The following is a 23,985-nucleotide window of genomic DNA, read 5'->3' as shown; positions in this document are numbered from 1 at the left end:
ATATAATTCCACATGTGTTAATTCATAGTTTTGATGCCTTCAGTGTGAATCTACAATTTTCATAGTCATGAAAATAAAGAAAACTCTTTGAATGAGAAGGTGTCCAAACTTTTGGTCGGTACTGTATATATTTTTATACTTTATTTTTTAAAGGAACTGTACAAATGTGGTAATCATTCAGATCCAGAGAATGAAAGTAACAGGTCAGTTCCTGCATAGGGAATAATGAGATCACTTAGTAAAGATTTGTTCTAATATTGACAGGAACCTTTTTGCTGTTGATCAATATATATATCAATCATTAAAAGGCTATGTGTATCTTCTGAAATTTCATTTAGGATACAAATGGGAAACATATGGGAAATAGGTTGAGGCACTCTAGCTGTGCTGTGCCCCTATACCTCCCATTTGCTTCAATCAAAGATTTCCATTAGAGAAGCTGATATATCATTAGGCTAAGGTATTTTGTAGTCCGCAAAACACGGATCTGCAAAAAATACAGATGACGTCCCTGTACAACAAATCATCAGTGGCAAAACACGCATGTCTTTGCTGAGGATATTATTGCACTGCAAGTTTGAAATCCTATGCGAAAAAAAAACAAAAACATTTCTGCAACATAATGAGCATGCTATGAATTGAAAATCGGCAACATGTTATTTACAAATAGATATTTTGGTTTTACGAGCAGATGGGGTTTTCAAAAACCCAACCAAAAGTGATGTATGGTAAGTCACTGCAGCAATTCCGCCAGTTTCCAGCATCTTATGGCTACTGATGAGATCTCCAAAGTACTGTAATCTGCCAAAGGCACATATGGCAACCCTTTATTTTCATGTTCAAGGATTGTCTTGGTTCACGAACCCCACTAATAATAATTTCTTCCATGTTTAACCCATTCAGGACTCTGCCATTTTTCACCTTAAGGACCAGGCCATTTTTTAGCAAATCTGACATGTGTCACTGACTATGTGGTGATAAATTTAAACCGCTTTTACTTATTCAGGCCATTCTGAGATTGTTATCTCGTCACATATTGTACTTCATGAAAAGTGGTAAATTTGAGTCAAAATATTTCATTATTATTTATTAAAAAAATAGAAAATTTACCAATAATTTTTCAAATTTACAGATTTCTATTTCTCTACTTTTAAAATAGATAGTAATACATCCTAAATAGTTATTACTTTACATTCCCCATATGTCTACTTCATGTTTGGATCATTTTGAAAAAGATTTTTTTGGGGGGGACGTTAAAAGACTTAGAAGTTTAGAAGCAAATCTTACAATTTTTCAGAACATTTTCAAAACCCAATTTTTTAAGGACCAGTTCTGAAGTCACTTTGTGGGGCTTACATATTAGAAACCACCTATAAATCACCCCATTTTGAAACTACACCCCTCAAGCTATTCAAAACTGATTTTACAAACTTTGTTAACCCTTTAGGTGTCCCACGAGAATTAAAGAAAAATGGAAATTAAATTTCAAAATTCACTTTTTTAGCAGATTTTAAATTTGAATCTATTTTTTCTGCAACTCATCAAGGGTTAACAGCCAAACAAAACTCAAAATCTATTGCCCTGATTCTAGAGTTTACAGAAACACCCCATATGTGCTCAAAAAATGATGTATGAGCACACAGAAGGCTTCAGAGTGGAAGGAGCACCATATGGCTTTAGGAGAGCTGATTTAGCTGTAATGGTAATTGGGAGCTATGTCGCATTTGAAGACATCCTGAGTTGGCCCTACAGTGGAAACCCCCCAAAAGTGACCCCATTTTGGAAACTACACCCCTCAATGAATCTTTCAAGATGTGTAGTGAACACTTTCACCTCAAATGTGTTTCCTAGAATTAGGAAACACTTGTCAGTGAGGATGAAAATTTCATTTTTTTCCCAAAAAAGTTGCTTTACACACACATTTTTCACTTTCCCAAAGGGTAGCAGGACAAAATGCACCCCACATTTTGTTCCCCATTTCTCCCTGAATACGGCAACACCCCATATGTGCTCAAAAAATTATGTATGGGCACACAGCAGGGCTCTAGAGTCAAACAGCATAATATGGATTTTGATGACCTGATTTGGCAGACATTGATTTTAGGTGCCATGTCGCATTTAAAAAAATTCCTGAGGTCCCCAGAAATTAAAAACCCAAAATAGTGACCACATTTTGGAAAGTGCGACCCCGTACAAACATTTTAAGTGGTCGAAAGGGTACTTTTCAGCAAACGTGTCACACAGAAAGCAGATACACTTGTTAGGCTACTTTCACACTAGCGTTGTTTAAATCCAGCGTTCAATTCCGACACCGGAACTGCCCGCCGGATCCGGAAAAATGTGTGAAAACGGATTACATTTGAATCTTGATCAGGATTTTGATCACAATGTAAAAATGCATTGGAAAAAATGGATCCGCCATTTATGGACTTTTTTATCACATTTTTCTGGTTTAACATGCAAAAGCCAGATCTGGTTTGACTGAACACACAGCGCCGGATCCGGCGTTAATGCAAGTCAATAGGAAAAAGGCCTGATCCGGCGTTCAGGCAAAGTGTTCAGGATTTTTGGCCGGAGGTAAAAATACTGCATGCTACGGTTTTCTGAAAAGCCTGATCAGTCAAACAGACTGAACTGAAGACGTCCTGATGCATCCTGAACGGATTACTCTCCATTCAGAATGCATTAGGATAAAACTGATCAGTTCTTTTCCGGATTTGAGCCCCTAGGACGGAACTCAGCACCGGAAAAGAAAAACGCTAGTGTGAAAGTACCCTAAAAAGATTTCAAAGCACACATTTGTGAAAATGAAAAATTACTAGCAGACCCCAATTTTTCACTTTCACAAGGGGTTAAAGGATAAAATGCACCCTAATATGTGTTCCAAATTTTCTTCTCATTCAGAAAACACCCCATATGTGCTTGTAGCCTGCTGTATGGGCGCACAGCAGGCAAACAGCAAAATATGGATTTTGCTGGCAGGCCTGAATTGGCAGACATGAATTTTAGGTGCCATGTCGCATTTAAAAGATTCCTGAGGTCCACAGAAATTAAAAACCCAAAGAAGTGACACCATTTTGGAAAGAGAACCCCCGTACGAACATTTTAAGGGGTGGAAAGGGAACTTTTGACCTAACAGGTGTTTCACAGAAATGAATATGTAGTGTTTGCTGAAAAGTGGATCTGTAAGCTATGCGGACTAAATCAGAGATATAAGGTAGTAAAACTACAGGGTACATAAAGGATCAAATTAAATTAATACTCCATGGATTAGTGGTAGATTTTAAAATACTCTTGCATGCACAGGCCAGGTTTTTCAGGGCAGGTTTCTCAGTGGTAAATAGTGTCTTTCCTTATCCCCCTTTTGGAACACACCCTGCATCTTTTTTGGGTCCTTCCCTTCCTTGCTGTCTGGGGAACCTGACCTGGAAAATGTTGCCCTCCCCAGCCTGGCTTCGAAAAATTAGGGCCTTGATAACCACCTCTTGGAACTGAAAGTTCCTATGTGGCCTGCAGATTCAAATAGCATGTACGCATTGCACATTGCCTTCTGTACAATGTGTACGGCCAGCTTTTTGTACCACATTTTTTTTTTTCATGTGACACTGTAGGGCTTCAGAAGTTGATCTGAAAGATCCACCCCTCCCATGTGCCTGTTGTAGTCCAGGATACAAACGGGTTTGGAGGTAGTGGTTGCGGTACCTCGTACAGGAGCAGGAGAGCTGGTGTTAGTGTGAATGGTGGTCAGTACAAGGACATCCCTCTTGTGCTTGTACTTAACCACCAGCATGTTCTCATGGAGGACAGCCTTACTTTCACCCATTCTCAGTGGTTGCCCTACCAGGCATCTAGGGAGGCCTCTCTATATATATCTACACAGGGGGAAAAAATCTGCACAGTAAACTGATCAGACCAGTCAGAAAAATGGATGTTTCTGATCAGCGCTCGGCAGGTGCAGGAGGCGCACGCACACAGATATCATGTACGTGCAAAAATATACGCTAACACTACCTAAAATTGATTTCTATTTAACACTAAATGTATTTTTTACAGCAACAAAATAGAAAACTGAGCACAAAAGTGACCAGTAAAAAAAAATGTACTTATTGGTGCTCAAGGCTGTAGAACTCTGACGTTTGGTGTTTCTGTGCAGACACTGCAATATAAAAAATTACTGCAGATACAAAAAAAAGAACACTATATATATAAGATTCTAACTATTACTTTAAAAAAAAAAGCACTGGGACAGGGATGGAGGGTGGTTTAGGAACAGCTGCAAATGAAAAAAAAATCAGTGCAGCAATTCCAGATGTTGTTCTTCTTTTCGTCTTTCAGCAGGAAAAGCTCAAATCCTAGTGGTGGTGTACAACTCCCAGCAAGCCAACAAGCAGCACAGAGAAGCACAGAATCTATCTGCATGCAGTCACCAGATAGAATGGTTGCCTGCAGAGAGGTTCAGCCCTTTCCTGTGATGCTATAGAGCTGCCATTTGCTGGAGCGTTGTTCCTGCCAATCGCAGCACTGGCAGGGGACGCCAAAGACGGGAGTCCCCTGCTTGACCCCGGAGGAGACCGGTGCTGACTAGTTCAGCACCGGTCACCTACCTATGGCCCCCCCAAGCCGCCCCGCAGCTTCCTTCTGCTTCCGGTGCTGCAATGTGCCGTTCTTCATTGACTGGCCAATCGCAGCGCTTGGAGCTGCAGGGGGGTAGAAAGACACCATGCTGCCCCTATCCGGCATGGATTCCTGCCGGTAAGAGCAGCCATGGTGCCCCGATTCCCCTGAAATCCTGCCCAAGCACCCAGCGGACCTTGCGCCGTACATGTATGGCGCCTGTTCTTTGGTCATGTCCAGCTGCGCAGGACATGTATGGCGTGTGTCCTTAAGGGGTTAAGCAAACGCCTATAAAATTATTCTTTCTCACTGCCAAACATAGTGAAAGCCTGGAAACAGCAAACTCTCAACTTCTCAGAAGTCAAGCGGCAAATAAGCTATAATATGACCAATGAGAAATGAGTGGCTTTGTCATGAGGCTCTTTCAGGTTCTGGAAAGCCTGGAGGGTTAATGTAATCACAGCTAATTGAACATCTACAGGGAGTGCAGAATTATTAGGCAAGTTGTATTTTTGAGGATTCATTTTATTATTGAACAACAACCATGTTCTCAATGAACCCAAAAAACTCATTAATATCAAAGCTAAATATTTTTGGAAGTAGTTTTTAGTTTGTTTTTAGTTTTAGCTATTTTAGGGGGATATCTGTGTGTGCAGGTGACTATTACTGTACATAATTATTAGGCAACTTAACAAAAAACAAATATATACCCATTTCAATTATTTATTTTTACCAGTGAAACCAATATAACATCTCAACATTCACAAATATACATTTCTGACATTCAAAAACAAAACAAAAACAAATAAGTGACCAATATAGCCACCTTTCTTTGCAAGGACACTCAAAAGCCTGCCATCCATGGATTCTGTCAGTGTTTTGATCTGTTCACCATCAACATTGCGTGCAGCAGCAACCACAGCCTCCCAGACACTGTTCAGAGAGGTGTACTGTTTTCCCTCCTTGTAAATCTCACATTTGATGATGGACCACAGGTTCTCAATGGGGTTCAGATCAGGTGAACAAGGAGGCCATGTCATTAGTTTTTCTTCTTTTATACCCTTTCTTGCCAGCCATGCTGTGGAGTACTTGGGCGTGTGTGATGGAGCATTGTCCTGCATGAAAATCATGTTTTCCTTGAAGGATGCAGACTTCTTCCTGTACCACTGCTTGAAGAAGGTGTCTTCCAGAAACTGGCAGTAGGACTGGGAGTTGAGCTTGACTCCATCCTCAACCCGAAAAGGCCCCACAAGCTCATCTTTGATGATACCAGCCCAAACCAGTACTCCACCTACACCTTGCTGGCGTCTGAGTCGGACTGGAGCTCTCTGCCCTTTACCAATCCAGCCACGGGCCCATCCATCTGGCCCATCAAGACTCACTCTCATTTCATCAGTCCATAAAACCTTCGAAAAATCAGTCTTGAGATATTTCTTGGCCCAGTCTTGACGTTTCAGCTTGTGTGTCTTGTTCAGTGGTGGTCGTCTTTCAGCCTTTCTTACCTTGGCCATGTCTCTGAGTATTGCTTACCTTGTGCTTTTGGGCACTCCAGTGATGTTGCAGCTCTGAAATATGGCCAAACTGGTGGCAAGTGGCATCTTGGCAGCTGCACGCTTGACTTTTCTCAGTTCATGGGCAGTTATTTTGCGCCTTGGGTTTTCCACACGCTTCTTGCGACCCTGTTGACTATTTTTAATGAAACGCTTGATTGTTCGATGATCACGCTTCAGAAGCTTTGCAATTTTAAGAGTGCTGCATCCCTCTGCAAGATATCTCACAATTTTTTGACTTTTCTGAGCCTGTCAAGTCCTTCTTTTGACCCATTTTGCCAAAGGAAAAGAAGTTGCCTAATAATTATGCACACCTGATATAGGGTGTTGATGTCATTAGACCACACCCCTTCTCATTACAGAGATGCACATCACCTAATATGCTTAATTGGTAGTAGGCTTTCGAGCCTATACAGCTGGGAGTAAGACAACATGCATAAAGAGGATGATGTGGTCAAAATACTCATTTGCCTAATAATTCTGCACTCCCTGTAGTATTGACTGGTCTATAGGTGAGATTCACGCTCCATCCATTCCCTCTCCCTGTGTTTTCCTTGACCCCACCTTATTGATCTATAAATTAATCCACTTCTTATTGGTCCTCCACATGGACCTCTGTTTGTATCATAGTCCTAGGCCTTGATAGCCCAACTGGGTTCAGTTCTATGGATATCATCAACTTTATATTGTGGTACTGTCGTTCCCGTGACAGGTAGCGGGAGATCGGTGAGACTGGAAGCACGCGGTTTGATCTGACATGTTTTCCGCTTGGATCAAGTGACGTATGTGTTGTTTCTGGTGCTTGCCACACGTTCTATCCTCAGGTGTGGCTATTACAGTAATTTAACCTTCTCTATTTATAGTTGCTTCTCCCACAATGCTGTGCGGTTTATAGCTTCTTTTTGGACCTTTGGATAGATTGTGGTTGGTTCTCAGCTGCGTTCCCGGTGCTTCCATTGCTCCTTTGAAGTTAAGTCTTTCCTTTCCCTTTTGTTTGGGTTATGTGTGTTGAATTTCCCTATTGTTTGTATTAGGCCTGTAGGAGACTCCTGTTCGTCCTTCCTTTTGGAGGAACCAGTAGACTCGTCCCTGCCATTAGTACCAGGGTCCTATAGGACTTGATTCTGTAGGACTCCATGTTTTCCTGTGTATGAACTCACCTACCTTTGGGGTCTGTTCATACTTATAGTCAGTCAGGATTTTGGTTACGGTTTTCACTAGGAGGGTGCATTTTTCTTCCCTTGTTCTCAGGCCTGATTCCCTGTTCCCCCCTTCCCTCCCACATCGAAGCGTGACTGGTACTTTTTCCCTGAAGTGTGACAATGACATCTTTTATGGAAAATCCAATATAAACATGGTTTAAAAAAAATGTTTTTAAAGTCTAGTCCCTGTTTCAGTGAAATCTAGATGACTACTAATATTCCCATTCACAACTTTGGAAAGAACAGAGACCTGGTTTTCTCTGCAAACTTCTTCCTATTATATCCTTTGCATAATCCACTTTCATTCACAAACCTGGGGGCAACCTCGATGAGATATGTAATGGCAGGCATACTTGTGAGGTCATTTGTTTTTGTTTTTTTATTTTAGAAATTTTAACCCAACTCCACTATGTCAATTATCTGTTTAACAGGACCTTGACCTATGAACATTACATAGGGATCAAATATGCAAAAAGGGCGCAGAGGAGCATAGGGTCTCCTTGTTTACTGTGTTCTCTGCAGCTTATTTTGCATCTTGCAAAATGACAAGGGCTATAACTTAACAGATAGATCAGAAGTCAACACTAAAAGCCCAGCACGATCCTACACAGTCCTGTAAAATGTAAACCTCTGCTGTCACTTTCTGCACACAGTAAAGGTTATAGCTTTCATACAAGTGACAAAGTAATTTGGAAGACTTTGATTGCTTGGCACTGTCCAGGTCACACAAAGGTCAGGAACCCTTTTTGCCTGTTTTTTGTCAACTAACTTATCCTATGAAAATACAGTTGTTCCCGGAGGTGAAACGTCATACCCCTTCATTTTGTCACAGATAACATCCTAATTGAAAGAGCAAAACACTGGTGTGTATCAAAAGCAATCCTAATATACTGTATGTATACGGCTAAACATGCAACACGTCAGAAGCTAGCAGATGGGCTAATACATTTGGTACATACATAGGACACTCACAAATCATAGTATTCAAATATTTATTAGTGAGATACAAATTGTACATAGCAATAACTGTATGCCGCTATATTAAATTAAATATATAGTAAAAAAAATTCAATATTTTATTAAAATATATGGTTCTTCCATAGGAAGAGCAAATAATGTATTACTTAGTATAAAAGTTATTGGGGGATATTTATAAAAACTGGTGCAAAGGAAAACTGGCTTAATTGCCCATAGTAACCAATCAGATTCAACCTTTCACTTTTCAGAGCTCCTTTGGAAAATAAAAAGTGGAATATGATTTGTTGCTATGGGAAACTAAGCTAGTTTTTCTTTACACCAGTTATGATAAATTTCCCCCAATTATATAAACTTAGGTAAATATTGTCTTACCCCCTTAGTAACTACACATGAACTGAGCCCTATCCAATTATCATGTACAAACTACTGATCAAAGGCCCCCATACACATAAGGTCTGTTTCACATTTGTGTTTAAGAGATCCAGCAGGCTGCTTTGGCAGAGAACATTCCAGCAGAGAACCGCTCAGCGGTTTTCAACTGGCCTCTTCGTGACATGTTTGCCCGGTTGCAGCTGAATGGGTGTCTGGTAGCTTCCAGCAGTGCTGGATCCGGACATCTCCATAAGGCTGCTCCCCTGCTGGTACAGCTTTCCAGATACAGTAAACGCAAATATGAAACAAGCCTAAGAGAAAAGTTAACAGGGCCAGCCAACTAGCTTACGTGCATCAAGGCCTCCCGACTATAACTCAACAGAAGATGTTTGGAGTAAGAAGGATTAGGCATGTTGAGTCTCAAAGTCAGATCTTTTTTGTTCTCAGAGGAGATAAGCCACTGCCAAAGGTGTCTGGAAGCAGCTTTACGTAGCTTTTCCTATGGACAACACATGCAAGTCAACTGTGCATGTGTATGGGAGGGTCGGGAGGAACAGCTATTGAAGATGTATTTAGAGATAATGGTCATTAGAGCATACGTTTTATGCATTGTATAGATCAATTATTAGAACCAAGAAAGCCTTGGCAAATGTTCAATTCTCTGGTAGATCTTAATAAAAAAGTTGGAATGTCAATAAAGACTAAGCACATTATAAATATGTATGTTCATAAAAGTCATATGGGTTTTCATATCAGTGGCAAAATCCAAAGTAGCTTCCAATAAACATAGTGAATATGATGAATGTCAATGGATGCAACATTGTTCCACATGATTCTAGCCCATCTTCATTGCTCGTAGGATCTGTGAAGAGATAAAGACATAAGTACATACATACATACATGCATACACATCTACATTTTAAGGGACTTTATTACTTATTTCATTTTTTTTTTTTTTTTTAATAAATGGGATTAATTCATATCTCAGTACCTACTTAAAAAGGTTTACTTTAGAAAGTCCATGTGCACACACCCCATCAGTGAAATTTTAGTTATCAGAGGAGAGTCTGTTGTTAGGATCCTCATCTCTGGCCAGAATAAGAGGTTACAATTTGCACCTCTCTCTTTCTCTGGAGGACCCGTGCTATTCTACAATGCCCAGACAAACTATTGATTTTAGTGGCACTGTATAATGCTTATTTTCTCCTGTGGTGAGTCCGCAGAGATAGTCAACACTTACTGCTAAAGGTCCCTTTACACGGGACAATACAGCAGCAGATTGTCGGGAAGGAAGCATATGGGCAGGAGCGATCGCTAATGCTATAGCTTTTCCCCATACTGGCTCATTATTTTCCGGCAGCAGATGAACGATCTGCTGCTGGCAAATGTAAATTTTTGTGTCCGCATGAATGAACTATTGTCCAATCAACAAGTGTTTTGCTCATTCATTCAGTAACTTTTACACTGCCAGATAATCGCTAACAAGCATCCTATGAACGCTTGTTAGTGATAATCTTGCGGATTTTAAACCCGTTTAAAGGACTCTTAAGTTTTCCCACAGATTACATCTGATCACTAGGGTTCCAGTGGCGGGACACCTTGTGATCAGCTTATTGCCAAGGCACACTACAAATATGTTAATTTTTGACTGCCAATTAATTTGCTTTCCACTCGAGAAAAGTTGTGCTGAAGAAATCGAACCTCCATCACGCTCTCTCCTCAATAAAAATTAACAGAAACGCGTTTGGTTTAGCCAAATGTTTATTTCAATTAGCAGGATCAGGAGTGATGACACAAATTATTTGGCCAGTCGATGGTCAAATGTTAATAGCCTGCTTTATTAACTGACTCAGATGTCACACCAGATCTCTTCTTTTGACACGGAGATAAGATAAGATCGGGATAAGAAACTACTAATGGTGATTTTATTCAAAATGTTTGTTTGCCGTATTATAGATAAAATAGTGCAGATACAATTCATTTACATAACAGTTTATAGGCCTCCATACACATGAATATATTCTTGGCTGAACCCTCCAAGCCAACAGTCTAATGTGTATGGGGAGCCCTTGTCTTTCCCTCCACCAGATAATGCCGAGGGAGAAAAGGATCAGGCAAACTGAATATTTTAACACAATCCTTTTGTTCTTCTAGGAGATAAGCTGCTGCCAAAAGTGTCTGACAGAGGCTTTCTCCTCTATCCCCATTGACAACACATACACACTTGGCCAAACTCAAAGTGTATGCTATTGGGGGAGAAATTCATTTGGCCAACAGCTATTGAATGTGCATGGCAAGTAGCACACATCAGAGGTATACCTTGGGAATTCCTTTAGATGTACAGTATATCTCTGATAGAGATGAGCGAATCGAATCCCACAAAGTGGTATTCAATCCGAATTTCAGGATAAATTAGATTTGCCTCAAAGCCGAATTTTCTCGTGCTTTGTGTTAGCAAATTGATTTAACCTGAAATAGTGTAAAAAACTAAATAAAATTCATATTTACCTCCTCCGCTTTCTCAGGACGGGCCGCCGGCCGCCATCTTGATTGAAGATCTCGGCTGAAATCCCATGCGTGGTGACGTAATCTCGCGCCGTGCAAGATTTTGCCCCAGATCTTCAAGCAAGATGGCCGCGGCAGGCCCGTCGCAAGAAAATTGAGACGGTAAGTTTCATTTTTTTAAATGTTCATTTTACAATGTTTTTTCACTCAGATACTCTGATCATGTATGAACGCGGCATCTGAGTGGTAGAATGCCAGGGAGGGGGGCGGCGCTATCGCAGCTCCCTTTAATTGCACCCGCTTACAAAAAAATGCACTTTGTGACAAAATAATGCGTCATGAAGCAAATGTTTTTGTAAAGTTCGCCGAATCAGCCAAATCAAACTTTTCAAAAATTCGCTCATCTCTAATCTCTGACATACACTTCAACACAATGTGAATAGACGCTTACACAGTATCATTTGGTACAATTTCTTGATGCATGTTTCTACTCAAAACCTGGAGTGAGGCCTAATGATCCTAAACACCTTCAGTAGCTGTCAGGTAAGATATAAAAATATGTGTATAAACTTGGCCAATACTTTTTAGACTTTTGGATCCATACAGAATCATTGTTTGCCACCAGTAGAGTGCATTTAGACTGCATGATTTGCTGCCAGCTAACAATTTAGATGTCTGCATGAAAGATGCGATTACCAGATGAAGAAGCGTTTCACTCTTTTATCGGGTAATCGGCAGCACCTTTACAGAGCCAGATAATCACTAATGAGCGTTCCTATGACTGCTTGTTAGCAATTACCTAGATGAGAATTGGCCCATGTAAAGCAATCTTTAGTCTTCAGAGGGATCCCTGATGTGGTGAAGCAATTTTTCTGATAAAAAGAGATGCTGACTGAGGGATAAGCAAGTGAAGCAACATTACTGTAGGTTCAATAGAAACAACTACAATATCTGGGGATTAATAAGTATAAATGTAACACATTTTAATAATAATAATGGGCTGTATTTAACTGTAAGCAATATTTCTCATGGGACATCCTTATAACCTTAGTTTGGCCAACTATCTAATGTATATGATTCCTGCTCAGCTCTCCCCACAGCTGATGTCCAGGCATGTTGAGGGGTTCACTTAGACAATGCCCTTAGAGGAGGTAGGACACATGGCACAGTGGGTTCACACTGACGATTGTCGGAAAAGGAAGCATTCCTTCCAGACAATATACTACTCATCAGTGGAGAAGACCACTACTATTACATGCAGCGATCTCCTCTACAGTATGGGGAGGAGCGATCGCTAATGCCATCACTCGTCCCCATACAGAATCATTATTTGCCAGCAGCAGACCATGATCTGTCACCAGCAAATGATTATTTTTTACCTACTGAAAGATTGTGATTGCCCAATGAACAAGAATTTGCATGTTCATTGGGTAATTAGCAGCATTATTACACAGGATGGTTCATTGGTAACGAGTGCTTCTATGAACAATTGTCAGCGATGATCTGCCTGACAAATGTCTGGTGTAATACAGGTTTAAGGCTAGCTTTAGACTCTGTAAGGATATGCCCTGTTAACAAGGGGAACTGCATCGCCCAGTTGTTAAATTATTAATATATTTCCATTGAAGAAAATATTTCCAGAATTGTTATTCCATGAGGAACACAAGTAATTACTAATACAGACATATCTTCAGAGTGGTAGGTCGATGCATTCATGTGAAGAGTCTGACCCACTTCAACTAATTGCCATTTGTCTTCTTCTAGTACTCCTGGGATATCATGATTAACTGCAGTCACATCTGAAATTTCTGGTTTCAGAGTCTTAAATATATCAGTACTATCATGACATAATATGTTATTTTTTTTATAAAAGGAAACTGGCTCACCACAATTATCTTGCAATGCTTCTGCCAGGCAGTGCAATAAGCCATATGTACAACGACACAGCCTGCAGTCCCGCCACACCCAGTCTCCATGTTTGATTTTGGCGCCACAGTTCCTAAATAGAATAAGATCATTTTGTGATAATTTTTAAGAAGCATGTTTCTTCATATTCAAGCTAATATCTACAGTGTTCTTGTGTTAAAAAATTTCACATCCTCAGAAATAACTGCCTAAGGAGTACAAGATCTTTTACAGCTAGGTTGTGCAGAGGGTGTCTCCAAGGAGTTTTAGTCGTAAATTTACTATGTTTCAGAAAGGTGATGTGATAGATCATGAGTGGATGACTTTACTACGAGGGATATGGAATTGCAGATATGATTGTACCTGACTAACGACAACAGTGAGAATAAGACATGGAAAAAAATATATATAGGTACAATAAGTGGTAGCACTAGCCATATACATTGGTAGCTGTTCTACTGCAGATAAAGGTCGCCATACACATTACTCTAAAGTTGGTCAAAATGAGCAATTTTGACTAAAACAAACATTTGTCTGTTAAAATTTAACAGTGAATGATCGTTTTAGCCAACAGATAATGGAGCATTATAATTTGAAAATAAGTTGTCCACATTAAATATTTTCATCCAAGATCTTTCTTTCAAAGAACATTCCCAGAAAGGTCTTTCATCCATTGCTCTATTTCATGGGCAGTTTGAACAACTGTAACAGCCAGAATGGACTAAAGTGTGTATGTCTCTGTCTGTGAAACAAACATTCACCAGATGTTTGTTCAACTGGTGTTCAACCATCAACCAACTTCTAACTAATATGTAAGGTCAGCTTATGACACCACCAGAGGAGTCTGACAGCAGCTTACTCGCCCTCTCCCGATTCATAACACATTCCTGCGAGATGCTTTCCTTCACCCAGGTCTAAGATTCCCTTTACTACCTTGCCTTGTATCTAAATATCCTGGCAAAGGCAGAGTAACTTGTTGGTATATCCTAATAACTAGGACACATGCTCTGCCACTGACCCCCAGCAATGCCCTTGATTTCAATAACAACCCTGCGTGATTTTATAAATCATCAGTGAAAAGCTAAGGGTACTTTCACACTAGTGGCAAGGAACTCGAGTGCCCATGGACTACCGCTCTGGCCCCAATGATTATAATGGGGGTGGGCCGGACTTCCAGCAACAGAAGGGCAAACATGCCGAGAGGTGGCCGGAATAAAACTACGACATGTCGTAGTTTTATTCTGGCCACCTCTCGGCATGTTTGTAGTGCTGCTGCTGGAACTTTGGCCCGCCCCCATTATAATCAATGGGGCTGGAGAGGTTGTCCGGGTGCACGAGTCCACTAGCAGTAGCATGGATCCGACAGGCTGATCACCCACTCGAACAGCCTGCCGGAGTTTCTTGCCGCTAGTGTGAAACTAGACTTACTTCCGTGTGACAGGTTAAAGCCACCTAATCACTAAAGTCATAAAAATAACTATTATATAATGCATTTATTTTAATGGGAATAAATCAAAATGAAATGTACTTTTAAAAGTGCTAAAGAACAGTCTGTGAGTTTTCTTCTACTGTGAAATTCTTAAAAATGAATAGTCGCTAAAGATGAGCAAATTAACTCTAAACAAATCAAATTTGTCTTGAATTTCCCAAAATTCTGATTCCAGCAGAGTCTGAATCTTTAGTGATTCGATTTGGACAAATGTCTCAAAGTGGCGGTAACCATTTTACAGGTCAGAAGATTGAGAAGAATGCATCTGCCAAAAAGGAATAATGTGTGGACCATGTTTTAATTTAAAAATAAAATCTGACAGGGAAGTGTGCTGCCAGCTTTTGGTTACCACCAGCTACTATGCTTTTACCCATAGCCATATATGTCAGTCTTAGATCCCTGGATCAAATCTGCCAACTAATTTGATAGAATCTGACTTAAAACAAATTTCAATAAATTAGGTCACTTTTAATAGTCACTATTTTACATTTTAACAACTTTGCTAGACCTCTGAAGGACAAGCATTCCCCAGCTCCAGTATTACTCCATAACTAGGACTCTCTTCCAGAAGTCTAAGAAAGTTGTGAGGCAACACCTTGGAAACTGTATCGGTAGTCATTTAGCTGTCTCCCGGCTTTTCCATAATTGTTAACAACAGAGATTTCAAAAATGTTTCTTTTTTATCTGCAATTTTTTTTCATTGATGTAAAACCTCCGACTCCCAGAGTCTTACTTTTTCCTTTCATCAAATTCACAATATCTTCCAGTGAAATGCCTTGGACAGACACAGAAACTTCCTAAGACACATGTTCCTCCATTCACGCAGCAAGTTCTGTTGAGTTTACGGCCTGAAAATAGAAGGGGAAATTGACAGACACACTTAGCATCTCTGCCCATAGATAGCTCTTTCTGTCTCTAGCCACCAAAGAATCTCAAAGGTTTCCTTTTATTGTCTTGTAAAGCTATAAAATTAGCTGCCTGTTAGAAGTGTTTGTTCAGTTAAGACAGTTCTGTTTATCCAAGGATTAAAGGACAACTACTAGAGATTAGCACTTCTCCTGTGGACACTGAAGGATTCCAGCCTGGGGGTAGTACATGTCTTGTAGTCTTGTCTGATTATTTATGTTACTGTTAAGTACCGATTTATCAGTGGATGTGTGGAGCCATACAGGGCATGAACAGACTAGGATTTAATAGAGTCAGATTGATCCATGTGCCTGACATTAGAGATTAGGACACAGAGTGCATTTGCCATATTCTACCTGCTTAGAACCAGAACCCACAAAAGAGTAGAATGTCTAAAAAAGACTACACTATAAAACTAGATATTAGATTTCTAATATGACTATTGGAACTGCTGATCATTACTAGTCATTTATTCTCAACAGGAAGAATGAATCATCCTGGACGTTTCTGGCAAAGAAATAACATGTATATTCATTCAAGCTAAATGTGCCTATGACTGGACACAATCACTGGTAGTGTAACCATGTTTTAGCCATCATCAGTTTCAAGGAGTTTTCCATTCTCTCACTAAGTATCAGATTGGTGAGGGTCCAACATCTGGCATCCCCATGGCAGTCCCATGATCAGCTGATTTTAGCAGCTGGCGACCTGTCCTCTGGATAGGTTAATAATATCCAATTGTTGAGGATGCGTCACCCTCCACTCCACCAATCATGTGTTCTCTGAAGCAGTGGCGTACATACCAGGGTCGCAGGGGTCGCAGTTGCGACCGGGCCCGGCACTCCAGGGGGCCCGGCAGCCTGTGGACCCCCCCAGGCCACTGGCAGGGCCTCCGCTGTACTTACATGTAATGGAGCACTCTGATGGGGCCCGGCATGAAGTACAGTGGCAATTTCGGGCCCAATCAGAGCGCTCCATGCCTCCATTACATGTATAATATCGGGGTGGGGGGGCCGGAGGGTCAAGGAAGAGGGCGGGGGAGCGCACTCACTCACACCCGGCTAGGCAGTTCCGTTTCCATAGTGAAGCAGGGAAACCTCTCTCCTCCCTGCTTCACTGATCTTCAGAGCTCAGGAGCTCCCCCTGCTGGCTCCAGATCGCGCTGCTTGCTGTGGGAGGAAAGCTGAAAGCCCGGCAATCTGCATCCTCTCATCAGGGGAGAAGGTAAGTATGTGTATATTTTTTTTTTTCTAGCGCTGCATACTGGGGGCAGGGGGGGTTTGATGGGCACAACTAGAGTGAGGGGGCACAAAAGTTGGCATCTCTACCGAGGGGCACCTAATCTGCCATAACTAATTTGAGGGGGGCACCTAATCTGCCATAACTAATTTGAGGGGGCATCTAATGTGGCATAACTACTGTGAGTGTGGCATATATAAAGGCATAACTATGAGGGGGCACATATGAAGGCATAACTACTGTGACGGGGCATGTAATCTGGCATAACCAATGTGAGTGGGAGGGGCACATATGTGGGCATATCTAATGTGAGGGGCACATAATCTGGCATAACCACTCTGAGGGGACACATATCTGGGCATATTTACTTTGAGGGGGCACATAACCGGGCATAAATACTGTGAAGGGGCACATAATCTGGAATTACTACTGTGAGGGGACACATAATCTGGCATAACCACTCTGAGGGGGCACATATCTGGGCATATCTACTTTGAGGGGACACATAACTGGGAATAAATACTGTGAAGGGGCACATAATCTGCCATAACTACTGTGAGGGGCACATAATCTGGCGTTACTAGGTGAGGGGCACATAGTCTGGCATTACTACTGTGAGGGGGCACATAATCTGGCATTACTACTGTGAGGGGACACATAATCTGGCATTACTACTGTGAGGGGACACATAATCTGGCATAACCACTTTGAGGGGGCACATATCTGGGCCCAACTACTGTAAGGGGACACATATTTGGCAGAACTACTATGAGGGGGCACATATCTGGGCATAATTACTGTGACAGGAACAAAGGTGGACATAACTACTGAGAGGGGCCACAAGGTGGGCATTAGTACTGTGTGGTTCCACTTAGGGGAAATGTCCTAGATTACCCTGCTATACATTGGCATGGCTCAGTCTTACAGGCCAGCATAGCGCCCCCTGCTGGTGATTTCACAGGGGCAGTCACCATCTCTTCCTTATGTGATTATTCTTTTTTTCTCACCACAGGGACCTTGTTCTGGATCCAGCGGACATCACGCCGACGCCAGCGACACCCTGGATGAGGTAGGACCAGATTTTATTAGGACTGGGTGAGTGTAGCCCTGCATTGGGCTTAGGGCTCTTTAACACGAGCGGATCCCGTGCGGGTAATCCACTGCGTGAAAGAGAACCAAGCCCCGTTCCGGACAGCAGAGACACGGAGCATTAACATGATTGGTAATGCTCTGTGCCTCTCTATGATCTTTTTACTACAAAATCACAGAGACATAAAGTTGTCACCGTGATTTTGTAGTAAAAAGATCACAGTCAATCATGTTACTGCTCCGTGTCTCTGCTGTCCAGAATGGGGCTTGGCACTCAATCACGCAGCGGATTACCTGCACGGAAAAAGCCCTTAGTAAGAAAATCTGCCGGTTCTTTATAAAAATGTTTGCACTGTGGCCCATAACACTATAGTTACAACACTAGTAGGGGAGGTAGTGGGGGGGGGGGCTTGGAGGCAGGTTGGGGGGGGCGACGGGGAGGGAGCCCCAAAGATCAGTTTCGCATCGGGTCCCCATGGATTGTGTGTACGCCACTGCTCTGAAGCCTCTGCCACGGGAACTAGCTCTTTAATGGACAACTTCGTTCAAAGTGTTGGATTACGGCAGCTCATCTCCTATTGAAGTGAATGGTAGCTGAGCTGCAGTAACCCAGCACGGCCACTACTTTGAACAGAGCAGAAAGTACAGCTCTGTTCAAAGTTCTAGTTCCAGTGCCGAGGGCTGCAGGAACAGCTGATCAGCCCCAACAATCGGCTATGGAGAACCTATCCTGAGGCTGGCACAACAATATATGGAGACTGGAAAACCCCCTTAAGGTTACCGGTATGTCTACACATGGCTGATTTTTTGCATTTCTGTCACAGAAAAATTGTTCCAGGCATATAAACAGAGTTGTTCCTGCAGCATGTGTATGGGAATTTTACAAATTAATTCAGATATATGGAACAGGAGAAGACATTTCTGAAGAAAATCTGCCATGTGCAAATACAACCTATAGGTGATGTCCACAAGGAGCAGATTGTATTACTGCACTGAATTGTGCCACAAATCCACAATAATTTTGCTGCATATTTGTGTCAAACTTTATTATTTGCATTTAAAAAAGTGAAATCCACTGTGAAAATTTCTAACAGTTCTGCAACAGAGCGGGCATGATTTGGATTTTAAAAAAATCTGCAAATCTTTGCAGATTTTTTCTACTGTCTGAAAGAGATTGTGAATGCACACTAAAATTCTACACAATACTTGCGTAACTAAGGGCTCTTTCACACTTGCGTTCTTTTCTTCCGGCATAGAGTTCCGTCGTCGGGGCTCTGTGCCGGAAGAATCCTGATCAGTTTTATCCTAATGCATTCTGAATGGAGAGAAATCCGTTCAGGATGCATCAGGATGTCTTCAGTTCCGGAAAGGAACGTTTTTTGGCCGGAGAAAATACCGCAGCATGCTGCGTTTTTTGCTCCGGCCAAAAATCCTGAACACTTGCCGCAAGGCCGGATCCGGAATGAATGCCCATTGAAAGGCCTTAAGCTAAACGTCGTTTCGGCGCATTGCCGAATCCGACGTTTAGCTTTTTCTGAATGGTTACCATGGCTGCCGGGACGCTAAAGTCCTGGCAGCCATGGTAAAGTGTAGTAGGGAGCGGGGGAGCAGCATACTTACCGTCCGTGCGGCTCCCGGGGCGATCCAGAGTGACGTCAGGGCGCCCCAAGCGCATGGATCACGTGATCGCATGGCACGTCATCCATGCGCATGGGGTGCTCTGATGTCATTCTGGAGCGCCCCCGGAGCCGCGTGGACTGTAAGTATACCGCTCCCCCGCTCCCCCGCTCCCCACTACTACTATGGCATCTAGGACTTTAATAGCGTCCTGGGTGCCATAGTAACACTGAAAGCATTTGGAAGACGGATCCGTCTTCAAATGCTTTCAGTACACTTGCGTTTTTCCGGATCCGGCGTGTAATTCCGGCAAGTGGAGTACACGGTGGATCCGGACAACGCAAGTGTGAAAGAGGCCTTATCTTAGGCCTTATTAAGGGTACTTTCTCACTAGAGTTTTTCTTTTCCGGCGCTGAGTTCCGTCCTAGGGGCTCAAATCCGGAAAAGAACTAATCAGTTTTATCCTAATACATTCTGAATAGAGTAATCCGTTCAGGATGCATCAGGATGTCTTCAGTTCAGTCTTTTTGACTGATCAGGCTTTTCAGAAAACCGTAGCATGCTGTATTTTTACCTCCGGCCAAAAATCCTAAACACTTTGACTGAACGCCGGATCCGGCTTTTGCATGTTAAACCCGAAAAATGAGAAAAAAAAGTTAAAGTCCATAAATGGCGGATTCCGTTTTTTCCAATGCATTTTTACATTGTGATCAAAATCCTGATCAGGATTCAAATGTAATCCGATTTCACACGTTTTTCCGGATCCTGGGGGCAGTTCCGGTGTCGGAATTGAACGCCGGATTTAAACAACGCTAGTGTGAAAGTAGCCTAACACAGTCAGTGTTCGGTCAGTGATTTCTATCAGTGATTTTGAGCCAAAACCAGTTGCGGCTCTAAACCCAGAACAGGATCAGATCTTTCCCTTATACCCCATGTCTGTGGAGGCTCCAGTCCTGGTTTTGGCTCACAATCACTGATGGAAATCACTGACCAAAACACTGATGTGTGAATAAGGCATTAGGTTAACTTTAAATTTCAAATGATTTCTGGCTTGTTAGTAGATATAAAGAGTGGGCCCAATAAACACTAGGGGCCGCAGTTATACATCGTCTATTTCCTAAATTCAAGTCCAAGGAAAGACGACAGGGCATTGATTTTAAGAAATTAATGGGATCTGTTCATTAAACAGTTGTTGCAGATTTCGGCAGCCAGATGATTACCGTTCATGACTTCTGCCATGCCTCTTTAAAATGTCAAAAGTTAGTAGTAATAACAATGACCCTTTAACCCCCCCTTTTTTTTTTTTCATTGTCGCTTTCAAAGAGCTATAATAATTTTTCTCCATCGGCCGTGCAAACGAGCACTGATAATTTTCATCCATCAGCGCTCGCACTGCACAAAGATTTGGCAGGGTAGTACCGCCTAAACAGATCATTATGAAAAGATCTACATGACTGTTTTTAGAAAAAAAAAGGGTCAGAAAGCACAGTGAGGCGTTTGCATCTTCTCCTCATGTCTGCCTAGTCCTGTTCTCAAAGCATGCTAAGGTCAACTGGCTTCCTAGTAAATTAATCTTAGGCATATTTACCTGATAAATGGACTGCCACCATATTTATGCTACTAACTGTTAACCCCTTAGTGACCAGCCTGTTTTGGACCGTAGTGACCAAGCGTTTTTCTTCCTTTTTCATCGTCGTATTCCAAGAGCTATAACTTTTTTCCATCTATATAGCTTTATAAGGGCTTGTTTTTTGCGGGACAAGTTGTAATTTTTATATAGCACCATTTTGGGGTACACATAACCTTCTGATTAACTTTTATTAACTCTTTCTGGTAGGGAGATGGGAAAAACTGCCACTGCGTTTTTACGTTATAACTTTTACGGCGTTTATTTTTCAGTATAAATAACATAATATCTTTATTCTCTGGGTCAGTACGATAGTGATACCAAATACATATCTTTTTTTTTTTTACAACTTTTTAGCAATAAAAGCCCTTTTTTTTAAAGAAAAAAATATTTTGGCATTGCCACTTCCCAAGACCCATAACTTTTTTATTTTTCTTTATATGGAGTTGTGTGAGGGATTGATTTTTAGTGGACTTGTATTTTTCATTGGTACCATTTTGGAATAAATGTCGCTTTTTGATCTCTTGTTATTACGTTTTATCTGTGGCAACTAAGAATAAATTAGCAATTCTGTCTTTTTATTTAAAAAAATTTTTTACGGCGTCCACCATAGGGGATAATTTATGTGATATTTATGTAGTCCGGGTCATTATGGACGCGGCAATACCAAATATATAGGAAGATATTTTTTTGCAATTTCTTTCATTGAAAAGCGTATTTTTAATGGGAAAAAAGTATAATTTTTTAATGGGATTTTTAAAATTGAATAAATTAGTTTTTTTTGTTTATTTACCACTTAATAGTCCCACAAGGGGAGTTTTTGATTGCTTTTAAAATGCAATGCACTATCCCTATAGTAGATTGTATTTTAATGGAAATGCTATTCTGACGCAGCCTGCTGGAAATTACTTAAGAATGGTCTAGGCCTACATCAGACCTCAGGCAGCCTTCACATACATCAGCACCCCGCAACTGCTCCCTATTTCAGCACTTTATATGCGGCGGGCACCATTGTCCACGGCATGTAAAGTGTTAATCAGCCCGTATCAGCACTCCTGCCGGTCCGGGTTGTTAGAGCAGGGCCGCGGTTTAAGGCATATTTAGGCAAGCAGATAATCGTTTGAACCCTAACAATTCATGTTGGAGAATAATTGTGTACTTAAAACACTTGTTCGTTGCTTCTAAAATTGTTTATCTAAATTAATATATTCAATCATTATTATTATTGAGTTGTGCTAATGTAACGTACTATACATCATGCGATTATGTAAAAATAGGCTTGTTTTCTGTAAATCATTGCTGTCTAAATACAATTATCCTTAATTAAGCCAGGAAACCATTGAATGCATGGAAATGCTTGTCTGTCATCATCAGCTTTAAGTCGTTAAATGCAATCTTGTTTTTAATTGCCTAAACAATAATCAACTCATCTTATTATGCCTAAAAGTCCTAATATGTCCAGTGAATGTTGATCAGCCCTAAAATTCAATAGCTCCCAGACGCTGAAAGACAGTGTATTTCCTGGTGGTGGGCACCAGTTTTGGTCTGTGCTTCCTTGGGCCCACCAGAGGAAATTATTCTTGGGGCCCAACCACTACATCATCAATAATATCTAACATGTTTTGAATTAAATAGACCCTAGTGGCAAGTTATTATCTGCAAAGGCACCTCCAAATAATTTTTTTTTTTTCTAATGGAGCTTTGGGGTACACTGTTGGATTAGAGCCTGGGACCAACGGAGGATCATCTGGTACTCTGGTGGGCCAGGGGAGAGAAGCAAGCTCATGAATATGAGGACTCATCATCATGCGCTGGAACCACTCAATACAAGATTTAAGCAAAACAGCAAGGGCAATTAAAGAAATTAAGTATCTGTCACCCTTAGTTATGACTAGCCTTCTCTTTTAAGGTGTAGCTAACCTTTCAACAAACTCTGCATTAATCAATAGTACTGTGTCTGTACATGAGGAATACCTAGTAGACTTGTATGTGGCATTTTTTATCAGTTTTCTCCTGAGCATAGTGAATATCTAGTTTGCCGTTCTCTCAGAGATAGTGAGTAGAGACCCGCTTCCATCCATTGCACACAGAAAGTAGAAGAGAACCGGCTTCCTCACCTTCTCTTACCAACTCAGAAACAGCCCCATGATAATAGAGGACATTAAAGAAACGTACTGACTTGGTATGTTTGGGAATTTAGCATTGTGCTGAGATATAAACTTCCTATGTAGCTATACAGTCTCTTTAGTGTCTCTCCTTGAGTCCTGTATCACATCTGCTGCTGCTCACTCCCCCCCCCCCCATTACCATACACTTTTATTAACTTTAAATGATAGTTCAGTAGAGCTGCTGAGTCTTGAGAAGAATTTGAAACATTTTTCAAATAGAAAAGCAATTAGAAAGGGGGAGAGGTAAACAACTGATAAGATGTGAATTAGACATTTATCATTGATAATAGTATTACAAAGTTTCTTGTGGTTGCTTGCACTATTGATTTATATAAAAATGTTGTAAAAAGTTAGTGACCATTTAAGCATAAGGGGCAATGTGAACAAATTATCAGTATATTATCAGTAAAGAGCTACATAATATGTTAGTGTTATAAAAAATAGACTTCTATCCTTTCATACATATGAGGAGATAAGGAAATGCGGATTTTATCAGTATGTACTATTCCTATTACATTTAATGATCTAGAAGAAATAACCTCATTTTCTGATAGGACTATAATTTAAATTATGGGCTCCTGAATTGTTAGAATGAAACCACAATCACATTATTTGCTAAGAATCAACACCATCTAATGAACAGCCTACAATATAAGTAGGATACTCACTGTCGGTAAGGCCAATGAAAGGTATAAGTGCTCCAGTATTCTGTGGATTTCGGACT

At 41.1% G+C, this 23,985-nt stretch overlaps 1 protein-coding gene across 1 annotated transcript; it reads right to left on the bottom strand.

Moving 5' to 3' along the window:
- Positions 1-8,643: 8,643 nt before the first annotated feature.
- Positions 8,644-23,984, bottom strand: LOC122931838 (cryptic protein-like; the record flags this gene model as incomplete). The annotated part of the gene is made up of 4 exons (XM_044285893.1): positions 8,644-9,578; positions 13,108-13,220; positions 15,349-15,463; positions 23,930-23,984. Coding segments are annotated over 4 exons (393 nt in total), but the record flags the coding sequence as incomplete, so codon positions are not given.
- Position 23,985: the final 1 nt, after the last annotated feature.

This window comes from Bufo gargarizans, chromosome 3 (genome assembly GCF_014858855.1).
Source record: "Bufo gargarizans isolate SCDJY-AF-19 chromosome 3, ASM1485885v1, whole genome shotgun sequence".
NCBI classification, from domain to species: domain Eukaryota; kingdom Metazoa; phylum Chordata; class Amphibia; order Anura; family Bufonidae; genus Bufo; species Bufo gargarizans.
The sequence above is the reverse complement of the archived record's forward strand: the minus strand, read 5'-3'. Positions and strand labels throughout refer to the sequence as shown.